Genomic DNA, 19,815 nt, shown 5'->3' on the forward strand with positions numbered 1-19,815 from the left:
ATAAATAGCTGATTTACACGATGCAGACTTACTTAGATAAGTTTTAATCCTAAATTCGTTATAATTAACGGAGAATTCTCCCTCATATATAGATACCTGTGTACATGTATCGTAGCGCGTAACCTAAAATATCGTTACAATTAGAAACAACAAGGACAATGTTACCTCGTAACATTTTTGATTGTCTTCCTCAAAGAGGTCCGCCCGACCGGACAGCTCGTGATACGGAGATCTGCAGTACAGTAGAATCCGGCTAGTAGCACTCGAGCAATAATGAAAAAGCGGAAAACTCGCGAAAAAGATAAGTATTTACCGCGCCGAAATATTCAACAACCGCCATATAGGTACTTGCGTGAAGGTAGTTGCGCCAACAGTCAAACGCGGTTAGTGCGGTTGCGCGCGCACGCACGTCATCGTTACGTCATCGTCACGTGATCTGCCAGAATTACATAGAAAATCATTTAAATGAAAATATAAATAATATAATTATACATAATATATAATATAATATATATAAAATTATATATATTATTATATAATATAATATATATAATAATTATATATAATATAATCATTTACATGTAAATATGTGCGAGACGACTCAAGTTGGAAGCACTCACAAAAAAACTCAACTATGCATTTTCTGTAGAAGTTATGAATCTGATCTCTATAGACAAAAAAAAAATAATTTACAATATTATTCCTCTCTTGGGAAATAAATATACATAGCCAATGCTGAGCTTATGATTATAATACATTAGTTTGATGATAATATATATATATATATACGTATATATAAAAAAATTATAAAAATCCGGATTCTACTGTAATGAGATACTGGGACATTCTCGTGTCTTCAACAAGAAAATATCACGGTTTTTGTCATAGTACGGGCATCCCTCCCCTCAAAAAAAAGTTACTTTATATAAGGAGTACTTTCAGTCAAAAATATATCAGATCACTCGCGCGTTCGTGCAAATTTGTCGAATTTTTCTTTTCTAGGCCAAAGAGATTTCACCTTTTCGGTTGTTCTCTTGCATTATTCTGACTGGAATCTCCTGAGATCTGACTTCTTAATAGTCGAAGATCAATCTAAATGGAGCATCTTGGAACGCGATTAGACTTAGTTTATATGTAGTTGATTAAATAACGATGACTTATGCATATAACAACAATATTAAATGTTAGCACTTAGGAAGGTTGTATATTCTTTTTTCTTATTTAGAATTATATATATATATAATTTTTCGCGCGCGTATTTGTCGCGGTCTTAATGCTCCTTAAGATCATACGAATACGTAATCGACTGTATCACGTCAGCGATCGTCTTAGATTCCGGAATCTCTCTGCTTAATACTGTGTGCAAATAATGCGAAATTCATATTCACGTATATTAAAGTTTAACATTGTCTCTTTCTCTTTCGTATTACTATAAGCAGATGTTTTATCGTAAAGAGATCATGATATAGCGTTTCCACATACCTAAACAGACACGATCAATTAAAGAATTGATCAACATGTACGATCAACGCGTCAATCGAATAATGATCATTGTAGTAAAAGACACAGCATTGAAGTAATAGAAAATTACCTCAATCCATTATTCGACATCTAATCTCTGAAGTATTAAACGGTAAAAGTTCAGTATATATATGTGTGTGTGTATATACACAACTGTATCGTATATACACACAATTGCATCGTATATATAGTAATTTGTCGTGCTTTGTGTAGCACCGAGCTGCCTCAAATCACGCGATTTCTTGATACAGCATCAACGTCACCGTATCGATATCTTCGATAAGAGATGGCAAGAATCATCACCATAAACAGCTGTAGATAAGCCTGTATGCCAACATTTCGCTACTCGTTATTGGTTCATTTCCTTCTACAAACATCGGAGAAATATTGCATTCAAGTACAATATTCGTTTTCTTTCTCCCACATATCCCTCGTTACAAGCCGCGTGTTCGATATACCAAGTTGCATAACTGGATGCTTTAAACGACGCGTATAATGGCGTAAAACATCATGAACCGATGTCACACCTTCAGTCAACACATAATTAGACCCGTTTCGCAAGTCAATACATATTCTCGCTAAGTGACTCGGGTAAGCTAGCTCCGCCGGATGGTGACAAGGGTAACTCACCACTCTCATATTTACTGTAGCGGCTACTATATTCTGCTAGCAAATTAGCTTTTACCTATCGCGTTAAAATAGAAAATATTTCGTGAGATATCATATGAATAAGAATATTCATTACATCTAGGATGCATACCTTGGCTCGCTCTTCTTCTAGTCTTTGGCGTACTTCTTCATGTTGTCTTTCCAATTCCGTTCTCTTTTTGTCGAAAATTTTCGTTAACCGCGTGCATTCATTCACAGCTTTCTCTACGGTCGATTTTGCGACTTCTCGTTTTATGCGCTCCAGCTCGGCTTTATCTTTATGTACCTTGGCCAATTGTTTGACCTTAAACGCGATAAAAGATATGTAACTTAACTTTCATTATTTTATATATTTTGTCGCGCAAAGAAAGAATATAGTAGTTAAAAATACCTCGCCTTGTCTTGTAGTCTGCAGTTTTCGTTTAACATCGGCGGTTTCTCTCTCTAAAAGCACTTGGAGCATTTTCAATTGATTGGCTTGCGATGCTCTCATCACTTTTTCGACGGTCGTAAAGAGACTGTCATAATATTTTTCCTGAAGTTCACGTTCCTGTTGAATGTGCGCTTTACATATGGCTAAAAATCGTTCGCTTTGACTCCTAGGTATACCTCTGGACGTCCCGTCATTCCCCTCGCGATTCTCCGGGTTCTCTGGGTATTCGGAAGACTCAGCCATGGCTAAGGTGCTTAAACCCACTTCGCTCGAAAAGCTTCTATAATAATAATAATAATGCAATTAAAAATTATACTTCGAAATTAATGTCACCAATTGAAAATTATAATTCGAAATTAATGTCACCTCGCTTGTGTACTTACATATTTTTGCTCGATAGCCGCTTCACCAGTCTATTGCTCATGTAGAATTTCGATCTATGCTTCTCACCGTCGAGCGAACCTTTTTGCGACTGCATTCGCATTTTTTCTTTCTCGTGCTTTTTCCGCAGAGATTCAAGTTTCTTTTCGAGTTCCATCTTCTTCTCCCTGACTAGCTTATTTTCCATGAGTTTTTCCAAACTTTCGGCCACTATTTCGTCACTTACTGTAACAGAAAGAAGTTGCCGAAATATAATACAAGATGAGAAAAAAATATAAAACATACTTATAATCAGAATAATTAAAAAGAAGAAACAAAAATACTCACTATTGCTAACATTGACTGGACTTTTATTTACAGATGTATCAACTGCTTGAACTGCAGGACTCGGGATATCGTCTTCTACATCCACTGTATCCGAGCTACCTAAGCCACCAATAGATGGTCTACTATGTAAACTACTGGAAGGAGGTAAAAGACTTGGCATTTCACCTATGGACTGCATTCGTTTAGCTTTTACAACTTCCTCCTGCAAAAATAACATTGTTAGTGACACATTACAGGATAGTTGAATCATACAGAAAACTTACAGCTGACTTAGCAGAACTAGGAGCATCGCCAACTTTACTCTTATCCTACAAAATATGTTAATAGTGTATTAATAGACTTGAAAGTAGATTTGAATTATTAGTTGTTAGAAAAGAGAGAGGAGTTGAAAAGGAAGAGGAATAGAGCTATTATACTATCGATTAGCGTTATTATAAATCTTACTTCAATTTCTTCCGGAGCCTCCAAACAATCCGTAAGAACCAACAATTGATTTTCTCTCTTCTCCACTTCGCTCTGATATTTGATAGGATTCGCTAAAGCTTCGGCAAGCTCGCTCAAACCATCAGGGACGTAATCCTTTACAATAACGTGTAAAAACAGATTCGCTAATGGTAGCGGTTGCCCACACTCATTTCTTAGTGCAACGTGTCTATATCCTGGGCATAATCCGACTACAGGTAATACCCTGTGACCGATTAAACGTCCGGAATCTTCATATGCGGCAATCCTTATCGAGGCAAGTTCCGGTAAAACTACCTGAGAAATACGAAAACGATACATTATTATAAAAATTGTTTAGCAAGACTCAGACATACAAATAATATCGTTTTACCTTTTTGAATATGAATGGTTCCTCATCATATACTGGATTAATACCGTTATTCGGCACGATTTTTGTGCGGAATTTCTTTCTCACGGTATCCGCTGGTAAACCGTACATATCCACTTCTACATACGTGCCTACTCTTTTGTCCGTTAAAAATTGCGCGGATATCACGTGAATGTGAACAGTGCCCGCAATAATGCCGTCAACGGTAGATTCAGCGAAGGGATCTAATCGCCGATCTTTCCTTCTCATAAATTCCGGTTTCAATAGATAACCACAACGTTGATTGTATTCAAATATCCCCAAATTTAATTGCATCGCCAGGTCTGTTATCGATCAAATTAATCAAATTCACTAACGACAAAAAGTAAAATGATAGCATCAAATAATACACTGAATAAAATGTTACGTACCAAGTGTTTGATAATTTAATGCAACTAGCTGACATCCCGCGTTCCAAAATACTTGCGGCATGAAATTGCTAGAATCGAATCGTGTTCCTGCTGGATAAACTCTGGATAATTGATGTTTGTTGTAATTTACAAATTCTAGTGGTCTCTCCTTCAAGAGAGTCGTAGCTTGTTTCTCGTCGAAAGATGACATTTCGTACGTACGATTCTTTTCTGTACAAGTGATATACAAGTCATATAAAAATTTATCGTCTTCGCAATATACGAAGAGAACGCATTAAAATTCTTCTCGTTAAGATACATCACGTACTTTCAGCCGATTCGAAACTGTTGAAGTGTACAGGCTGCACGTAATTAACTAAAGCAGAAATTTCTGCACCCGCCTCCGTCTCTTTGGCCGCGACTTTATCTGGCGCAGATCCTTTGTCACCGATTCTCAGTTCCACATTAGACTCATCTTCCTCTGTACTCGATTCGTCTTCCTCATCTAAAAAAAATTAATGCATTAAATATACGTATCTCTTATAGACATGTATTATTTATAGTCTCTTTTTTTTTTATTACCAACCTTCATCATCTTGAGCGCTATCTTTACTACCCTGTCTTTGTTGCAACATGGGAGGATGAGGAATATCGCCATTCCCAATTTGCTGTTCATTTCCAGGTGCGCCATCATCAGCCATTTCATTTTGAGGTATTATATCTGGCGGTGGGCCGTTTTCTCCTACAGCAGATGGATTCACTGTTCCGTTTGTTTCATTCTCTGGGTTACCTTGAGCAGTGTCTAATGCTTGCTGTTGCTTTTTGTGATGCTTTTTATGATGATGATGATGTTTCTTCTTATTTTTTATTATTATTTTGCGCCTTAATAACGATGGCGGTGGGAGCTCTTGACCTAGCTCTAACTAAGAACAAAAAAAAATCAATTGTTACAATCATAAAAAATTCTCTCTTGCACATAATTATCCTATTAAATCTTCATTAATAGCATAATATCTAAAAATACCTTGTGCGATTCGAGTGGCGCATCGAGTAACATTTCTCCGAAAAGTTCTCTGCAGTACTGTGCGATTTTGGCTTGCTGCCTTGGATTACAATGGTTTTCGAAACTAAGAACGACCGGATATTCAGAAGTTTTAAAAGCACACTCAGCAATTGCCTCTATCACATCTCGAGCACATATTTCAGGTACAAATGTATATCTATAAAAAGAAATATATATTTTTATTTTTAATTATAGATTACTTATATGCTTTTCTATATATGTATATAGAATATAGAAAATTATTACGATATTCATACCCGTGAACAATAACAGGTTCGTCAACTTTTCCATTCCAAAAATCTAATTCGACGCATCGACAACCGGCTAAAAGACATTGACGATAAATTTCCACAGAACTCTTTCCAGTGAGTTGATGCCCTAGACAGAGAAAATTTTATTTGCTACAATCATTCAAATTAAATAAGTGTGTCGCATGTTAAAAGTGATTATAACATTTCTGTACCCGTTAAGTATGTGTTGTGACTAGAATTTATGAAATAATGCGCAAGCGATTGATCCATATCGTCAGACAATTCAAATTTCGAGATAGCAACAATCGGATTGTCCTCACTCATCAGATATCTCAGGAATCCATCAAAACTGAGTTGGCCTTTATTTGCATTACACTTGTTGGGTTCGTACTGATTTATGATATCCTTTGCTCTCGCTTCATTTGCATATGGATGTAGTATCTCGTTGAGGCGTGGATCTCTCTGCGTCTTATTCAAAAAGTCCACGAATTGCGAAATGGACATCAATCTGCGTTTGCTATTGCCAATAATTCCCTCAAACACTTTTTCTACATCTGATCTCTGGGTGAGAGACTTGTAAAAGTTGAAGAAATCTTCGAATTGGAATTTTAACAATGGCACAACGTCGCTCTAAGAAATAAAATATATCATAAATGATATGTACAAAGCATTTTGGAGCAAAGCCTCTTTCAAGAATAATATTTACGATAGTGAGAACAAAACTCACTTTGCCAGATGGAAAGCCAGAAATATCAAGTGCTTTTTCAACACGCTTGCGATCTTCTTTGTTTTGCGTAAACATTTTTATTATACTGCAAAGAGATTCCAATATAAAGATAACAATTTTTCTCTTATAACTAATATTAGAATTACATTACAGTATTGTACTCACTTCTTTACTGGTATTTTTTCGGTTTTATCAACAGTAAGTGTCAATTTGGTGTGCGCTTTGTATAAAAACATAGTTGTGCTAGTATTTAATTGAATCAAATTGTATGCCAGTTGAAAAAGCTGATCTGTCCAATGTTGTGCTATTTCTGCACGCGTTGTGCAAAAATTAATAAAATTCATATTGACAAAGTCAGAGCCGTAACAGACTGTTACAGTTTTGTCTTCTAAGGAATCTTGAGAACCAATCGTTACTAGAGATTTCAATTTTGAATCCTATGGGAGAATTTTTAATTTAATTCACAATATGATTAATTCACAATGAAATTTTCTCTTATCCTCTGACATATAAAATTTAAGATCCATAAATAAATATAATCCTTCTAATGTTGTATATCGCAATGAATGAATACAGAGTATAATAAAAAGTTTCATATAATGAGCTAAACATTACAATGCAGCCTGCAGAAGTATGTCAGTTCATTCAAAGTTGCTTATTGATTTATAGGAAAACTGATCTAACAAAGTGCGCTATTATTTCAATGAATACGGAACTGCCTTTATCACCATTGGAGCGGATAGTAGATGTGATAAAAAAAGCAAACTATGTATGGTATGTAAAGTAGGTAATGTTCTATTTATAAATTAGTCAATAATTATTATGTGATGATGCTTTCTGTGCGTCATTGTTATAATTATGGGAAAACTAAGAGACACTCTTTGATTATTCATCTTTGATTATTTATCTTTGATTATTTATCTTTGATTATTCATCTACTACTTATATTTGTATCTATTACATTGATGTACAAATAAACTCTGGTAGCTTGTGAATATCTCGATAATGGTACATAAGATATTTATTAGAAGAAGCAAAAACGTGAAATTGATACCTTTGGTACTTTTGCATATTTTCCTGTTCGTGTATCTCTTATAACTGCTATGTCCAGCATATCCATCTCATTATTTTGATCCACCCAATGTAAGTAAAAACCATATTTATCCACTTTCAAAGTCACCGGCGTTGCTATTCCAGAATCCTATGGTTATACATACAGCATATTTGATATATTATGAAAGATTTATTTTTATCACATGACTCTATGTATGCATGTGTGTTTTCTTTAAGTGATTTATAATGCTCTTTCTTTGTTAAAAACGACACAGATTTATGCAGATGTTTCAGAAAAAACATATGACATTTCATTATTTTGGAGAGCTGCAGTCATCAATTCTATTTTTTGGTTTTACCAAGCAAAGTGAAGGTAACACTCTTATGCCTAAAGTGACCTTTTACATTTATATTTTTACTAGCGTTCTACATTAAAATCATTAACATAAAAAATACACACAAACCTCGTCCCACTTGACAAACTTCTCTCCTTCCTGCAGCTGTTGGGAAACCTCCACGGACTTTGTATACATGGTGGTGGTTGTACCCTTATTGCTCGCTTGCATCCTGTCTCCTTGCTATCACAAATTCACACTGTCCAGCACTGACTCTTATAGATTTAAAGGCAAAGTAACGACGAGTGACGTGGTGAACGGCGGTAGCGATGTTAAGGAGCACGTTGCGGACGTTGACCACGAGGATGACGACGACGACAATAATAATGATGATGATGATGACGATGACGATGACGACGGTGACGACGACGACGACGACGGCGACGGCAACGACGACAACGACGACGACGACGACGATGACGACGACGACGACGACGACGACGACGACGACGACGACGACGACGGTGGTGGCGGCGATAATGACAGCAACCACGACGGCGACTCCGACGGCGACGACTCCGACGTCGACGACATAAGCCTCATCGAAATTTCAAGCATTTAGGAACACCTGGATCACCGTGTCTCGATCGCCGTTGCTGGTACCAAGGCGACTGTCGCCGTCGTCGTCGTCGTCGCGATCTGGATACACCTCGCGGTTATATATATATCTTAAGGATGTGCACTCGACGTGTCCTCGAGGTGCATGAAGGCGAATTCGTTCGTCGATCGAAGTCACGTTCAACCGGGTCGCGACAGGGCGAAGATCGTCCGCGAAAACATTTCGTTCACCGCCCAGGTAGAAGTTGACGCCGATTGTCCGGAGCACGTATGTCCGGGTGTGCGCGCGCGCGCAGGAAAACGACGACGGGAATCGCTCAGGAGCACTCGTCTCTTCTCTTCTCTTCTCGTCTCTTCTCAGCCGTTCGCTCGCTCGTCGTTGCTGGTCCAGCTCGGCTGCTCCCTCCGAACCAGCGTCAACAGCAGCATCCTTCTGCGACTTCTGTGTCACGCCGCGCGTCGAAGACAAGCACCGACAGACCGACACCGAGAGTCGAGCGCGAGCGCACGCACCGCGCCGTCAACACCAGGAGGCGCTACTACGGAGCCTAGGCCGCCGATGACAGGCGCGCGCCTTCCTTCGAATTCGTTTCGTCGAATCTCGCGCCCGAAATGAAGCACACACGTAGATTCCTTATCTCTTGTCCCGGGGATTATGCAGCATTATTATCTATAATATACAGATGAAGATGAATGACATTTCTCGTGACATCTCCACGTGACATTTGCGCGCAAACTTGTTCTGTAGACGACGAAAGGAAATTTCCTCGCCTATAGATCAAGTCGCTGATTCATCGACCCTGAATCGCGCGATTATACACTTTAATTTATACGCGGAAAGAAACGTCCTCGACTTTAAAATGATATAATTTGAATTTTAGCGATTTTCTATTTTCGGATTATATATCTTACTTATGATGCAGATGTAAGAAATTTCATAGAAAAGAAAAATTTTTAATAATTATCTCTTTCACTTTTTCTGGTCCGTCTCTCGAAAAACTTTTTCGATCTTTCGACTTTGGAAAATGCGCGATTATTATGTTACGGTGCCACTTTTCCGCGTGAAAAGCGACTGCGTCAATCGCCGGAGAAAGAGTATGAACGACTATATAGAAAGAGTATACGGAGAGGGAGAGAGAGAGATAGATCGAGCGTTAACGAGGGCGCGAACAGCGTCGAGAGTTAACGGCACCGGGGAAGGGTTGCGCAACCCCCTCTCGATATTATCTCACAGTATTGCCAGCGCGTTAAACACGGCGATTGATTTGCGGTTCTCTCTCTGTTCCGCAAATTCCGAGAGATTCCGCCGCGTGGCCATCGATTTTGCATTAATTCCGAGTAATTTGCGCGACGACGCAACAGCGATGAAAATTAAATGGATCCTCGATAGACCGGTTTACCGCTCCCTAACGAGGGTGTTGCGTTTTTCGGGGATAAAAATTCGCGCGCGCACGAACATACATATACATATATACACTTGTATAGATTGAATTCGATCTAAAAATAAGCCCGCGCCCTTCCACGAAGAGGGAGGATAGACTAATCACCTTCACCGCGCCCATTAAATCGATCCAATCTCTTTGACTGCCGTTAAACTTAAGTCAACTTGACACGGCAAACACGCGAAATAGAACAACGACGGCGACGACGTCGCGTGTTCTCGTCTACTCTCTCATACCTACGATAGCGTCTCTTATCGGTGACTTAGGATTCATTTAAATGAGATAGTCGATAAGAGAAGCCGCGTGATACGAGGCGATAGAGAAATCGGGTCGTCTCTCTCTCTCCTGAAAAATATTCGTTTTAAACGTGATTGTCGCATTCAAAGTGAGAACAAGTGAAAGAGTGAACTTTTTTGATGGGTTTAATGCGCTAAATCCTTCGAAAGGGAGCTTTCAGTATACGAAGAATATATCTTCGCGATAGAGCCTCGTTACCTCGAAGATATCACATATGAATTGAATAAAATGTGTAATATTAAAATATTACAATTATATTGTTATCCTTATAAACACAATCTCTGCTATAATACAAATTTCTGCTTACGTTTTTAAGACTAGAAACTTACGTTCGTGTAAGTTACATAGCAAGCAGTACATTTGAATACAATGATATATTTGGTATTTATTTGATATTTATATAGTTCCCATTTATTTTACTAGAAAGACTTTGCACAACAATTTCAGGCCTTCAAACCAGAGAAATATCAAATGTGTTGGAATAGATAAAAATAAATATTTATTTTGAAGTTATCTATTTCTAGCTTGAAATAAATAAGAACCATAAATTATAATAGTCACTCGAGAACAATATACACCTTGCTTAGATGGCTAAACAATATGATTAAAAAAAAAAAGAACTGCGACAATGATATTCTTATTGTTTAAAGAATATGATGTGTACTATGCATTAAATATATAATAGAATTAAAATATTCTTATGTAGATTGTGATATAAAAAAATACTCAAACATGAGTATAAAAAAGATTTATAATGATGTGTCTTAATCTTTTTATAATTCTACTATAGTATCATCGTTCCTATTGATGGGATCTCCCTTGAGCAACGCCACAATCATGCTAAAGAACGAAGAAAATATAAATATCTTCTCTTTCAATATCTTCATTCTTTTGCTGTGTATAAGCAATTTTTATACTTGTGTGCAAATACCTACCAATAAAGATAAATGAAAAAGAATACGAGGCAATATCCAAGATGAATCATGCAATCGCGCGTGTATCTCTTCAATTGGCTGCGATTATGAATTTCCGTAGGGTCATAAACTCCCATATTCCCACTGGGAACACCAAAATACTCATAAAACAGCCATATCGTCATTGGTATGTTCACCAATGTTAATATTAATTGTCCATGTATCAACAAAAGAAATACTAAAATTGTATGCGCTATTAATTTGGGCAACACTCCCTGTAACACAAAAAATTGAAAATAAATCATTTGTACTGCATTTTACACACATGTAATAAAATATAACTCTAATGTATTACCATATTCAATTTTGAACAACATTCTTGCGCATTCAAATAATCACACTCGAGATCCGACAGTGTTATGATCTGGACAAATCGGTCAAGGAAAATAATAAGCTCATCAATAATCAACGATCGATTGACAGTAAATTATCCACTTTCGATCCTTTCCTGCTAAGAGAAACTTGAAAATGACGCCAGTGCATGACTGTCAATAAGAACATAACCTTTAAAAAAACAATTGAAAAAAAAATCCTTTATTCGTGCATCAAGCAGATTACTTTGGCGTATTCTCAGTTTAATAAAATGTAAAAGAGATATTGATATTACATGTAATCAATGATATAATAAAGGATACATAATACACGAGGAGAAACAAAACAGAGCCCGTGTCGATCAACGCAATCGCGAATAGAAGCGGATCTGAAATTAGGCCCATAACGTGGCTATTTTTTGGCGCGAAAAAAAACGACGGATCACATGAGATTTACAGCCACGATAATTGTCGAATATCTCTCCCGTGATTTTCGTCACGCAAATTTCCTCGTTTGCCGGTTGAGTTCCGTCGTAAACTTCCGCAAAACGAAACACCGACCACCGACCAATGTTGCCAATTTCAGGTCCCATAGAATATATAATATTAGAGCGCGTGTCGATGTGCGCGACGCGTTCGACTGTTCGACTTTGAATCGACTTTAACCTTCAAGTGGCGCTCTGCGGAATTCGGTGCGCGGAGTGGGGGCTGCGTGGTGGGGGCTGGGCTGGGTGGCGCGCGCATCCCCCCCCACCACCCAGACCCCACTCCGCGCACCGAATTCTGGCGGGGCCCGCGCCCGCGTGACCGCGTGACGCATAGACGCAGCGCCACTTGAAGGTTAAAGTCGATTCAAAGTTGAACGAAAAAATGAAGGATTAATTATGTTATGTTGATCAAAAATTGTCGAACTGTAACGATAAATGTAATATTTTCAGAAATTATATAAATATAAATATTTTCAGAAAAATATTGACGAATCAATTTTGATCAATTTGCACTTTTTTGCACTTTTTCATGAAAATGATATGTACGTAACGAAAAATTTGATTGGTCCACAACGTTAGTGAATTTGCGATGATTATGTTTGAGCCTAGAAATATTACATTACGTTGTAATATGGTTGTCTAAACTGCAATATATCCGTTGTTCGAAATCAAACGAACTCGTCTGATAGTATTTGTAACTGTACAAGAAAAGAAGTTTTATGTTCTGCGACTATTTTAGAATTTTGTGAATTGTAAATACGATAATGCATGATAGATATGGAACTGTGGGAAAAGATTATTATAGAATGGGTAATTATTTCGAGTATATTATGCTCTATAAAAACTAATGTACAATATAGCATTTTCATTATATATGTAATTTTGCTACATGTATACACTTCTATTAATATCTTTATTAATTAATCAATTTGTTTATATTTGTTACATTTATTTTTGTAACTTTTTAAGCAATGTTTAGAACATTAAATTATAAGCATACTCTATTTTTTTAATTTTCTATGAGATTTATTTACCTATCTACATTTCACTATTACCTGATCGATTATTACCTATTACCTATCTGTATTTATTGTTGATATACTCTAAGGTGCTTTACGATTTTATTTAGAAATTTGAGACACTCTACAAAAAAGTTCTTTATGAATAAACATTTAACATTTATAGATTGAATGCTTGGGAGTGCAGAATGATGCGATAAGAAATACTACAGAATTGCAAGACGGAGTATTTTATGTCAATTTCCTAAAATCAATGTAAGTATATAATTTATATAATACATATGTTTTTATATATATTATATGGTTATATATAATCTATCATTTAATTTATTGTGTTATAGAAAATGGAAGAAACATGAGAGCTACGATCAAGAAGATATTATTATCAAATTTTTAGAAGGTAAACATATGCATATTATATTTATATTTTATATTTTTTTGTATATTGCTTAATGTCCTAAATGTATGATTGTAAATTTCTATAATTGGTAAGATATGTTTATCATTTGTAATTTTAGGAATTTACATTTTTTTTATATTTTTAATTTTTACAGATGAATATCCTTGTTTTAAAGTCAACAAAGATGACAACACAGAACATATATATATTGCATCTTTATTATTGGTGCATGCATGTCGAACACTGTCTAAAATACATAATTCTCTGCAATACAATATGTATGACTTGAAGCATGAAACACAAATTAGAGTTAAAACCTTTTTGGAAAGTGTTTTACCTCTTGGAAGAGATATTACTAAAGAAACTATGAGAGAAGTTATTATGGAGGTTGAAGATACATCAACAACTGCAAATAGTCGTAGAACACCACCCATTGAAAAATTGTCTAAATCTCCTATCACTTGTTCTACACGTAGTAAAAAAATAATAACCGACCGATTTCGAGAACTGAGAGACATAAAATGTAGTTTAGCAGTAGAACGATTTACTAATGCGGAGTTACGAGATGACATAATGATTCAGCATGAAAAAATAGAGAACTTACAGAAAAAGCTCAACGAAAAATCAGCTCAAGTAAAGGCATTACAAGAAGAAAGAATGAAAGCAAATACTCCTCAGCCTTCTCGGTCAAAGAAAGGTGATTTGCAAGATAATTATTATAAAAAGTATATCGATGATTTGGAAAGTCAATTGAGCAAACAGCAGAATGAAATCGATAAATTGGAGACGGATAAAGATACTGTATCGAAAGAGCTATCTTGTGTGAAAAGAACTTATGTACGTCATAAAGAAGATTTTACAACCTGTGAGCAATCCTTGGAATCTTTATCAAAAGAAAATGAAGTAAAGGATAGAGAATTGATAGACCTTAAAATACAGAATGAAGAATTACGTGCACGTGTCAAAGAATTGGACAAAAATTATGGTAAAGAACAAAGTTTTGAAGTTGAAGATTTACCACTTCCTAGCACAATGTCATTTAATACTAGTGAAGTTCTAAGTTCTGTGATTGAAATTCAACTTCAGGAAGCTAAAGAAGAATCTGCTATATTACAAGCTCAAGTTGATACTTTAAACGGGAAACTAAATATTCTTACAAAGGATTACAAAACTGCCATGGAATCAAGTAGAGATTTGCAGAAAAAGGTGGAAACACTGGATCGAGTACAAGTAGAATTAAATAATCTGGAGAAAGAATTAGAAATATCGAATACAGATATTGTAAACTTACAAGTGGAGAAAACATCTCTTGTTGCGCAAAATGAAGATTTGAGAAGCTTACTTTCATGCAGGGAAAAAGAACTATCTGAAATAGAACAGTCAAATATTGCATTAAATACAGAATTGGTTAATTCAAAAGCAGACATGGAAAACTTGAATAAATTGCTTGAACAAGAAAAAACTAATTCTTCAAATTTAAACATTGCTCTAACACAAACGAAATTGCAGATAACAGAAAATCTTGCAAATATTCAAAAGCTTACTGATGATAAAGACTCGTTTAAATCTTCCATTGAAAATTACAATAAAAGTTTAAAAGATATTTTACGTTTTAACAATCAATTTATACAAGTTGAAGCTGACAATTTAGATAACTCGACACTTAATGATCTTATAAAGTACATTGATGTAATGTTGTATAATTGCAACACAGCATGCGTTTCATATAAATGTGACATAGAGAAACTAAGATCGACAATAAATGAAAAAGATACAAACTTATTCGAGCAACAATCAACTATTACAACTTTAGAAGAACAAAATAAGCAAAATCTTATAGATTTGGCTAATATTGCGGAAAACAAGAACCAACAAGATTTGTTGTTAAATGAGCAAAAAGAAAGTATTCATAAATACTTGCAGGAAATTGAAGTTTTAAAAGAAATTAGGGATGAAAAACTTGCTTTGGAATCGAATATACATGAGTTAACAACTAAATTACTCAATCGAGAACTATTATTAAATTCTCTTATGACGCAATTAGAAGACCTCAAGAATGTGAAGAAAGATTTAAAATTAATAAAAGAAGAAACTCAGCAAAGCTTTACTGAATATCAGAAAAATATAGAGCTAACGTTTAAAAGATTACAATGTGATTATCAGACAGTGTATTATAATTTTAACAACATACAAGAAGAAAAAAAGAAGTTAGAATATAATCTCAATCGCAATAAGGAGGAATTATCAAATACTCAAATAATGAATGCAGAATTACAACAAAATTTATTAGAAAGTAAAGAGACAATAAGTAATTTGGAAGAAAAGAGAAGACATCTCTGTAACGAATTAAATGAATCTAAACAAACTATTCAAGACTTAAAAGAAATAAATCGAATATTAGAAGAACGGTATGCAATGATGGAAACTGAAGCAAATGATAATTTGAAAAGTCTGAAATCAGAAAACGCTAAAATATTATTTGAATTCAACGATGCTACTGATCAGTTCAATTTATTACAACAAGAAATGAGTGACACAATCACACAAATGGAATTGAAAAAAGCGCAGATTCACGAATTACTTTTGGAGGTCTCCTCTTTAAAAACAGAAAAGGAACGTTTGATGCACTCACATGAAGAAATGCTTCAAGCAAAAAATAAAGAGATAGAAATGAAAAAAGAAGCATTACTGATGTCGCAAGCTAAGATGGAAAAGCTAACAAACGAAAAAAGTGACATGGAAAAAAAGATGAAAGAAATAATTATTAATCTTCAAGAAATAAGATCTAGTCAGGATGCCGTTTTAGCAACTCAGGAAGCAGCTCTGAAAGAAAAGTGTCTACATATAGAAGAACTTCAGGAACAATTTGATAACTCTAAGAAAATATTGAACAAGGAACTCGAAGATGCAAAATCATTATTGCGTGAATATCAAATTCAATCCTTCGATCTAGAAAATCAGATTAACAATCAAAACAAGGTTACAGCAGAATTACAAGAAAAGCTAAAAGAAATGTGTGTGGATTTTGAAACAAATAAGGAATACTATAAGCAAATAGATGCGAGTCAAATGGAAATTGTAAAACTATGTCAAGAATTGGAATATCCAACGAAAAACTTGAATTCTACAATTATGGAAACATGCTCAGATTTTGATTTTCTCGACCAGGATTTACATCATGTACCACAATATGAGTGCACATACACGGATCATAAAATCGTCAATATCTCAAATATTATTAAAATGACTCTTGATGAATTACATAAATCTCAAAAAGTTATCCAGCATTTGTGCAAGACAAATGCTGAATTGAATAAAACTTTGGCAGAGCAAAAAATACTTATAGAAAACAACGTAAAAGACAAAGAAGAAGTTTGTAGTTTAAAGAATAAAGTACGAGAATTGGAAATAATAGCGCAAAAACGAAATGACTATCTTAAAAACCTTATAAAAAATAAGGAATCTTTAAAAGATTCTTTGAAAAATGTAGTTGTCTCGCAGAACGACTTAGATACTGTTTTAATATCGTCTGTGCAAAAGTGGACTGAAATACAGACAAAGTTTCAACATATTTTTCATATCGAGAGCTCCGTTTGCGACGAGTTCAAACAGTTACAAGCTAAAAAAGCAAGTCTCGAAAATACTTTGTCGAAATATCAAGTCGCCTATTCGGAGAATACTAAATCTATATTTAATATTTTATGGAAGAAGTTTTTATGGACGGAGCAACAATTATATGATACTTACTTATGTTCAATACATGAAAAGGAATGTCTCGATGCATTGACAAGTGTGGAAGAGGATCAATTTGCCAACGAGAAAATAAAAATTGATGTGGAGGTGGAAAAGCATAAAACATTGCAAACCGATATAATGAAGTCTGATGAAGAAATAGAGTCCTTCACAGCTTTGGCCACGTTTTACGAAAATAATTTAAAATCTGGCGAAATCAAGACTCAAATAGAAAAAGAGAAGGAACTACAAAATAAAATTAATCAATTGACAAAAGAAAATAAAGATCTAAAAGATAAAATTGATGCTATGCGTTTGAGAAATATGAAATTAGAAAAGACTATCGACGATCTTAGGACGAAGGAAAAACAAAAACCAGTGGAGATAGCGCCAGTGCAAGTTAACTTGGAAGAAGTGCGATCTCTGAAGGATGAATTGAAATATTTGAAAGAACAAAATCAGCAGTTATATAAAGAAAAGGATGAATCAAACAAGATTGCAAAACAAGAATTTGGAAATCGAATGAAAGAAATTCATGCTACATACGAACAAAAATTGGAAGATATGAAGCAAAAAATGGTAAATAGAACATCTATATTTGCGAAATTTTTCACATAAATTTCTAATATATTATATACTTAATATTATATTACAGTATTTTTTAATGTTTTTTCCATTTTAGAAAATAGCTTATAATGAGCAAATGGCCAAGTTAAATAAAGATAAAGAGAACTTCGTACGGGAAGAATTGCAGACTCAAATGGAAGTAATGTGTCAGAAACAAAGACAAGAAATCAATAAATATAAAGCACATGTTGGAGACTTAAGTTCGAAACTTTGGAATCTGGGAGAAAAGTATTTGATTGAACAGCAACAGAAAGACAATGCGTTGCAACAGGTGAAAGAATTACAAACCAAGAAAGTTGAAGCAAATCAGCCAATAACTACAATTTCGCGCAAGACTTGCACGTATGCATTCAACTTGTGTTAGAATCTTTTTAATAAAAAAAAAAGATAAATTATAACAAAATGTCGATTAATTCAAATTTATTGCAGATTGGAGAAACAAGAAATATTACCTGATACACAAAAAGCAACTGTATCACAAAAAGTGACAACACTAATAACAGAAGAAACATTCAAAAGAAGGGATAGCATTAGAAGCATACAAGCAATGGGCAATACGTTTAAAATGGAGGACGAGGAAGAAATCTTTAATAATGTTTATCTAGGTATAGTTTACATATTACAGATATGAATACATTTGATAAAAATTGAATTTATTTTTCCACAGTATCTAAATCAATATTTTTTTTTTATTTCAGCCGATATGAAGAAAGGCAAATGTGTACCTGTTGCAGATGTGGGTCGTTTGTCCATATTACAAATGAGGAACTCTCTCTGCAAACCTCATCTAAAATCATCTTATCCGGCAGAAATGCAATTCCTTCCTTCAACTTTGACCGAAGAAGAGATTAAGGTAAATTTCTTAATGTGTATTATGCTATGTCTTTATGTCTTATGTGTTTATCGTATCTATATTTTAAATGTTTCATCATGTTATGCATGTGTTCTCTCTCGTATATGTATATTTTTGCTCTTCTTTATAGACGGGCTCTGCAGAAGATCATTTTAACGATAGTCTTAGCCAAAGTCTTCTTCCAGAACAAAAAGCAAGGAAAAAAGATAGATCTCAGGTAAGAAGTCAAGTTGTGTCATTAAATTTCCATCCTTTTATATGAAAATTCCTTGTTCAATGTTTGTGATGATTTTCATGCTCCTCATATAGATAACATATAAAAAACCTGGTCCTCCTACTCCAAGTAAGAATGGTGGAAGATTGTCACTTCAGGTACTTATATGTTGTCGTTATCTTTAATCTTGTATATTGTGCGTATGTGTTTAATGGATTCAAGAATCCATTAAAATAAAAAACACTAAAATTATTATTGAAAGGTCTTTTAACAAATTCTTTTGCGACAGAGTAATGAAGTGAAAAGCCCAAGTTCACGCATATTAAGAGAGTGGAATACAGATAGAAGAATGACGACCACTCCTCACTCATTAAGGAACATATTCTCTTTAAAGCGACAAGATGAAGTGAGTACAAAGAAATATAAATAATTTTGTATGTTGAGTTATTATTAAGTATGTATGTTAAGTCTATATATATTTTTAACAGAATGCATCCAGCACGCCCAAACGCAAACTCAGTAGTCTTTTTCGTAAATCTCGATTACCATAAAATTGATTGAAATGATGAATAGATGTGTAAGATATATATAGTCATACAAATTATGTACAAAGAATAACAATAAATTAAAGCATAAATCCAGAATCTTTATAATTACTTTATAAATTCTTCATAAAATTACAATAAATAATATTATAGAAGGTTGAAATTATTTTGATCATCATTCAACACAGAATGATATTTAACATCACAAGAAAGAATAAGTATGATTGCAAAATAAAGTTAATGTTGACATTTATACTAAATTAATTTAGATTAAATGTCATTATAGATGTATAGAAAAAATAAGCATTTACTGTAATTTTATTTTGCAATCATAT

The 19,815-nt window shown here is 34.6% G+C and overlaps 3 protein-coding genes across 10 annotated transcripts in view; 1 reads left to right on the forward strand and 2 right to left on the reverse strand.

Annotated features, from left to right (window-relative positions):
• Nucleotides 1-8,588, reverse strand: part of Plc21c (Phospholipase C at 21C) — a 73,393-nt gene extending 64,805 nt beyond the window's left edge. For 2 of the 6 annotated variants that reach the window (XR_014426629.1, XM_083052330.1), the window contains exons 1-18: nt 8,090-8,588; nt 7,627-7,773; nt 6,738-7,009; nt 6,573-6,657; nt 6,058-6,475; nt 5,852-5,972; nt 5,556-5,751; nt 5,118-5,454; nt 4,860-5,036; nt 4,553-4,762; nt 4,146-4,465; nt 3,755-4,069; nt 3,574-3,618; nt 3,311-3,512; nt 2,986-3,208; nt 2,561-2,882; nt 2,282-2,473; nt 2,152-2,206 (exon numbers count right to left, since the gene is read on the reverse strand). Coding sequence is in view for 3 of the 6 variants with exons in the window: in XM_083052330.1 (XP_082908456.1) it covers nt 2,152-2,206; nt 2,282-2,473; nt 2,561-2,882; nt 2,986-3,208; nt 3,311-3,512; nt 3,574-3,618; nt 3,755-4,069; nt 4,146-4,465; nt 4,553-4,762; nt 4,860-5,036; nt 5,118-5,454; nt 5,556-5,751; nt 5,852-5,972; nt 6,058-6,475; nt 6,573-6,657; nt 6,738-7,009; nt 7,627-7,773; nt 8,090-8,191 (3,739 nt within the window). In the remaining 3 variants the exon portion in view is untranslated. Of the gene's footprint in view, nt 1-1,591; nt 2,207-2,281; nt 2,474-2,560; nt 2,883-2,985; nt 3,209-3,310; nt 3,513-3,573; nt 3,619-3,754; nt 4,070-4,145; nt 4,466-4,552; nt 4,763-4,859; nt 5,037-5,117; nt 5,455-5,555; nt 5,752-5,851; nt 5,973-6,057; nt 6,476-6,572; nt 6,658-6,737; nt 7,010-7,626; nt 7,774-8,089 lie in introns of all 6 variants that reach the window. The other 4 variants (XR_014426631.1, XM_083052332.1, XR_014426630.1 and 1 more) reach the window with 3 other exon arrangements.
• A 2,262-nt stretch (nt 8,589-10,850) lies between these two features.
• Cnir (cornichon-like protein) lies at nt 10,851-12,245 on the reverse strand. The gene is made up of 4 exons (XM_083052334.1): nt 11,927-12,245; nt 11,587-11,655; nt 11,253-11,506; nt 10,851-11,157 (listed from the first exon to the last, which is right to left on the reverse strand). The coding sequence occupies exons 1-4, from the start codon at nt 12,005-12,007 to the stop codon at nt 11,091-11,093; spliced, it is 471 nt and encodes a 156-aa protein (XP_082908460.1). The 5' UTR covers nt 12,008-12,245; the 3' UTR covers nt 10,851-11,090.
• A 300-nt stretch (nt 12,246-12,545) lies between these two features.
• Nucleotides 12,546-19,571, forward strand: Mud (mushroom body defect). Of its 3 annotated transcripts, XM_083051591.1 has the most exons (11): nt 12,557-12,900; nt 13,276-13,364; nt 13,451-13,509; nt 13,664-17,820; nt 17,924-18,210; nt 18,298-18,473; nt 18,567-18,721; nt 18,852-18,938; nt 19,031-19,093; nt 19,225-19,341; nt 19,424-19,571. In XM_083051591.1, the coding sequence occupies exons 1-11, from the start codon at nt 12,859-12,861 to the stop codon at nt 19,484-19,486; spliced, it is 5,295 nt and encodes a 1,764-aa protein (XP_082907717.1). In that variant the 5' UTR covers nt 12,557-12,858; the 3' UTR covers nt 19,487-19,571. The 3 variants fall into 3 exon arrangements, with proteins under 3 accessions (XP_082907719.1, XP_082907718.1, XP_082907717.1); XM_083051592.1 differs by lacking the exon at nt 19,031-19,093 and having other exon boundaries at nt 12,555-12,900; XM_083051593.1 differs by lacking the exons at nt 18,852-18,938; nt 19,031-19,093 and having other exon boundaries at nt 12,546-12,900.
• The last annotated feature ends 244 nt before the right edge of the window (nt 19,572-19,815 follow it).

This window comes from Prenolepis imparis, unplaced genomic scaffold (genome assembly GCF_030444845.1).
Source record: "Prenolepis imparis isolate NDT839.2.m4 unplaced genomic scaffold, iyPreImpa1.0 SCAF_12, whole genome shotgun sequence".
NCBI lineage: Eukaryota > Metazoa > Arthropoda > Insecta > Hymenoptera > Formicidae > Prenolepis > Prenolepis imparis.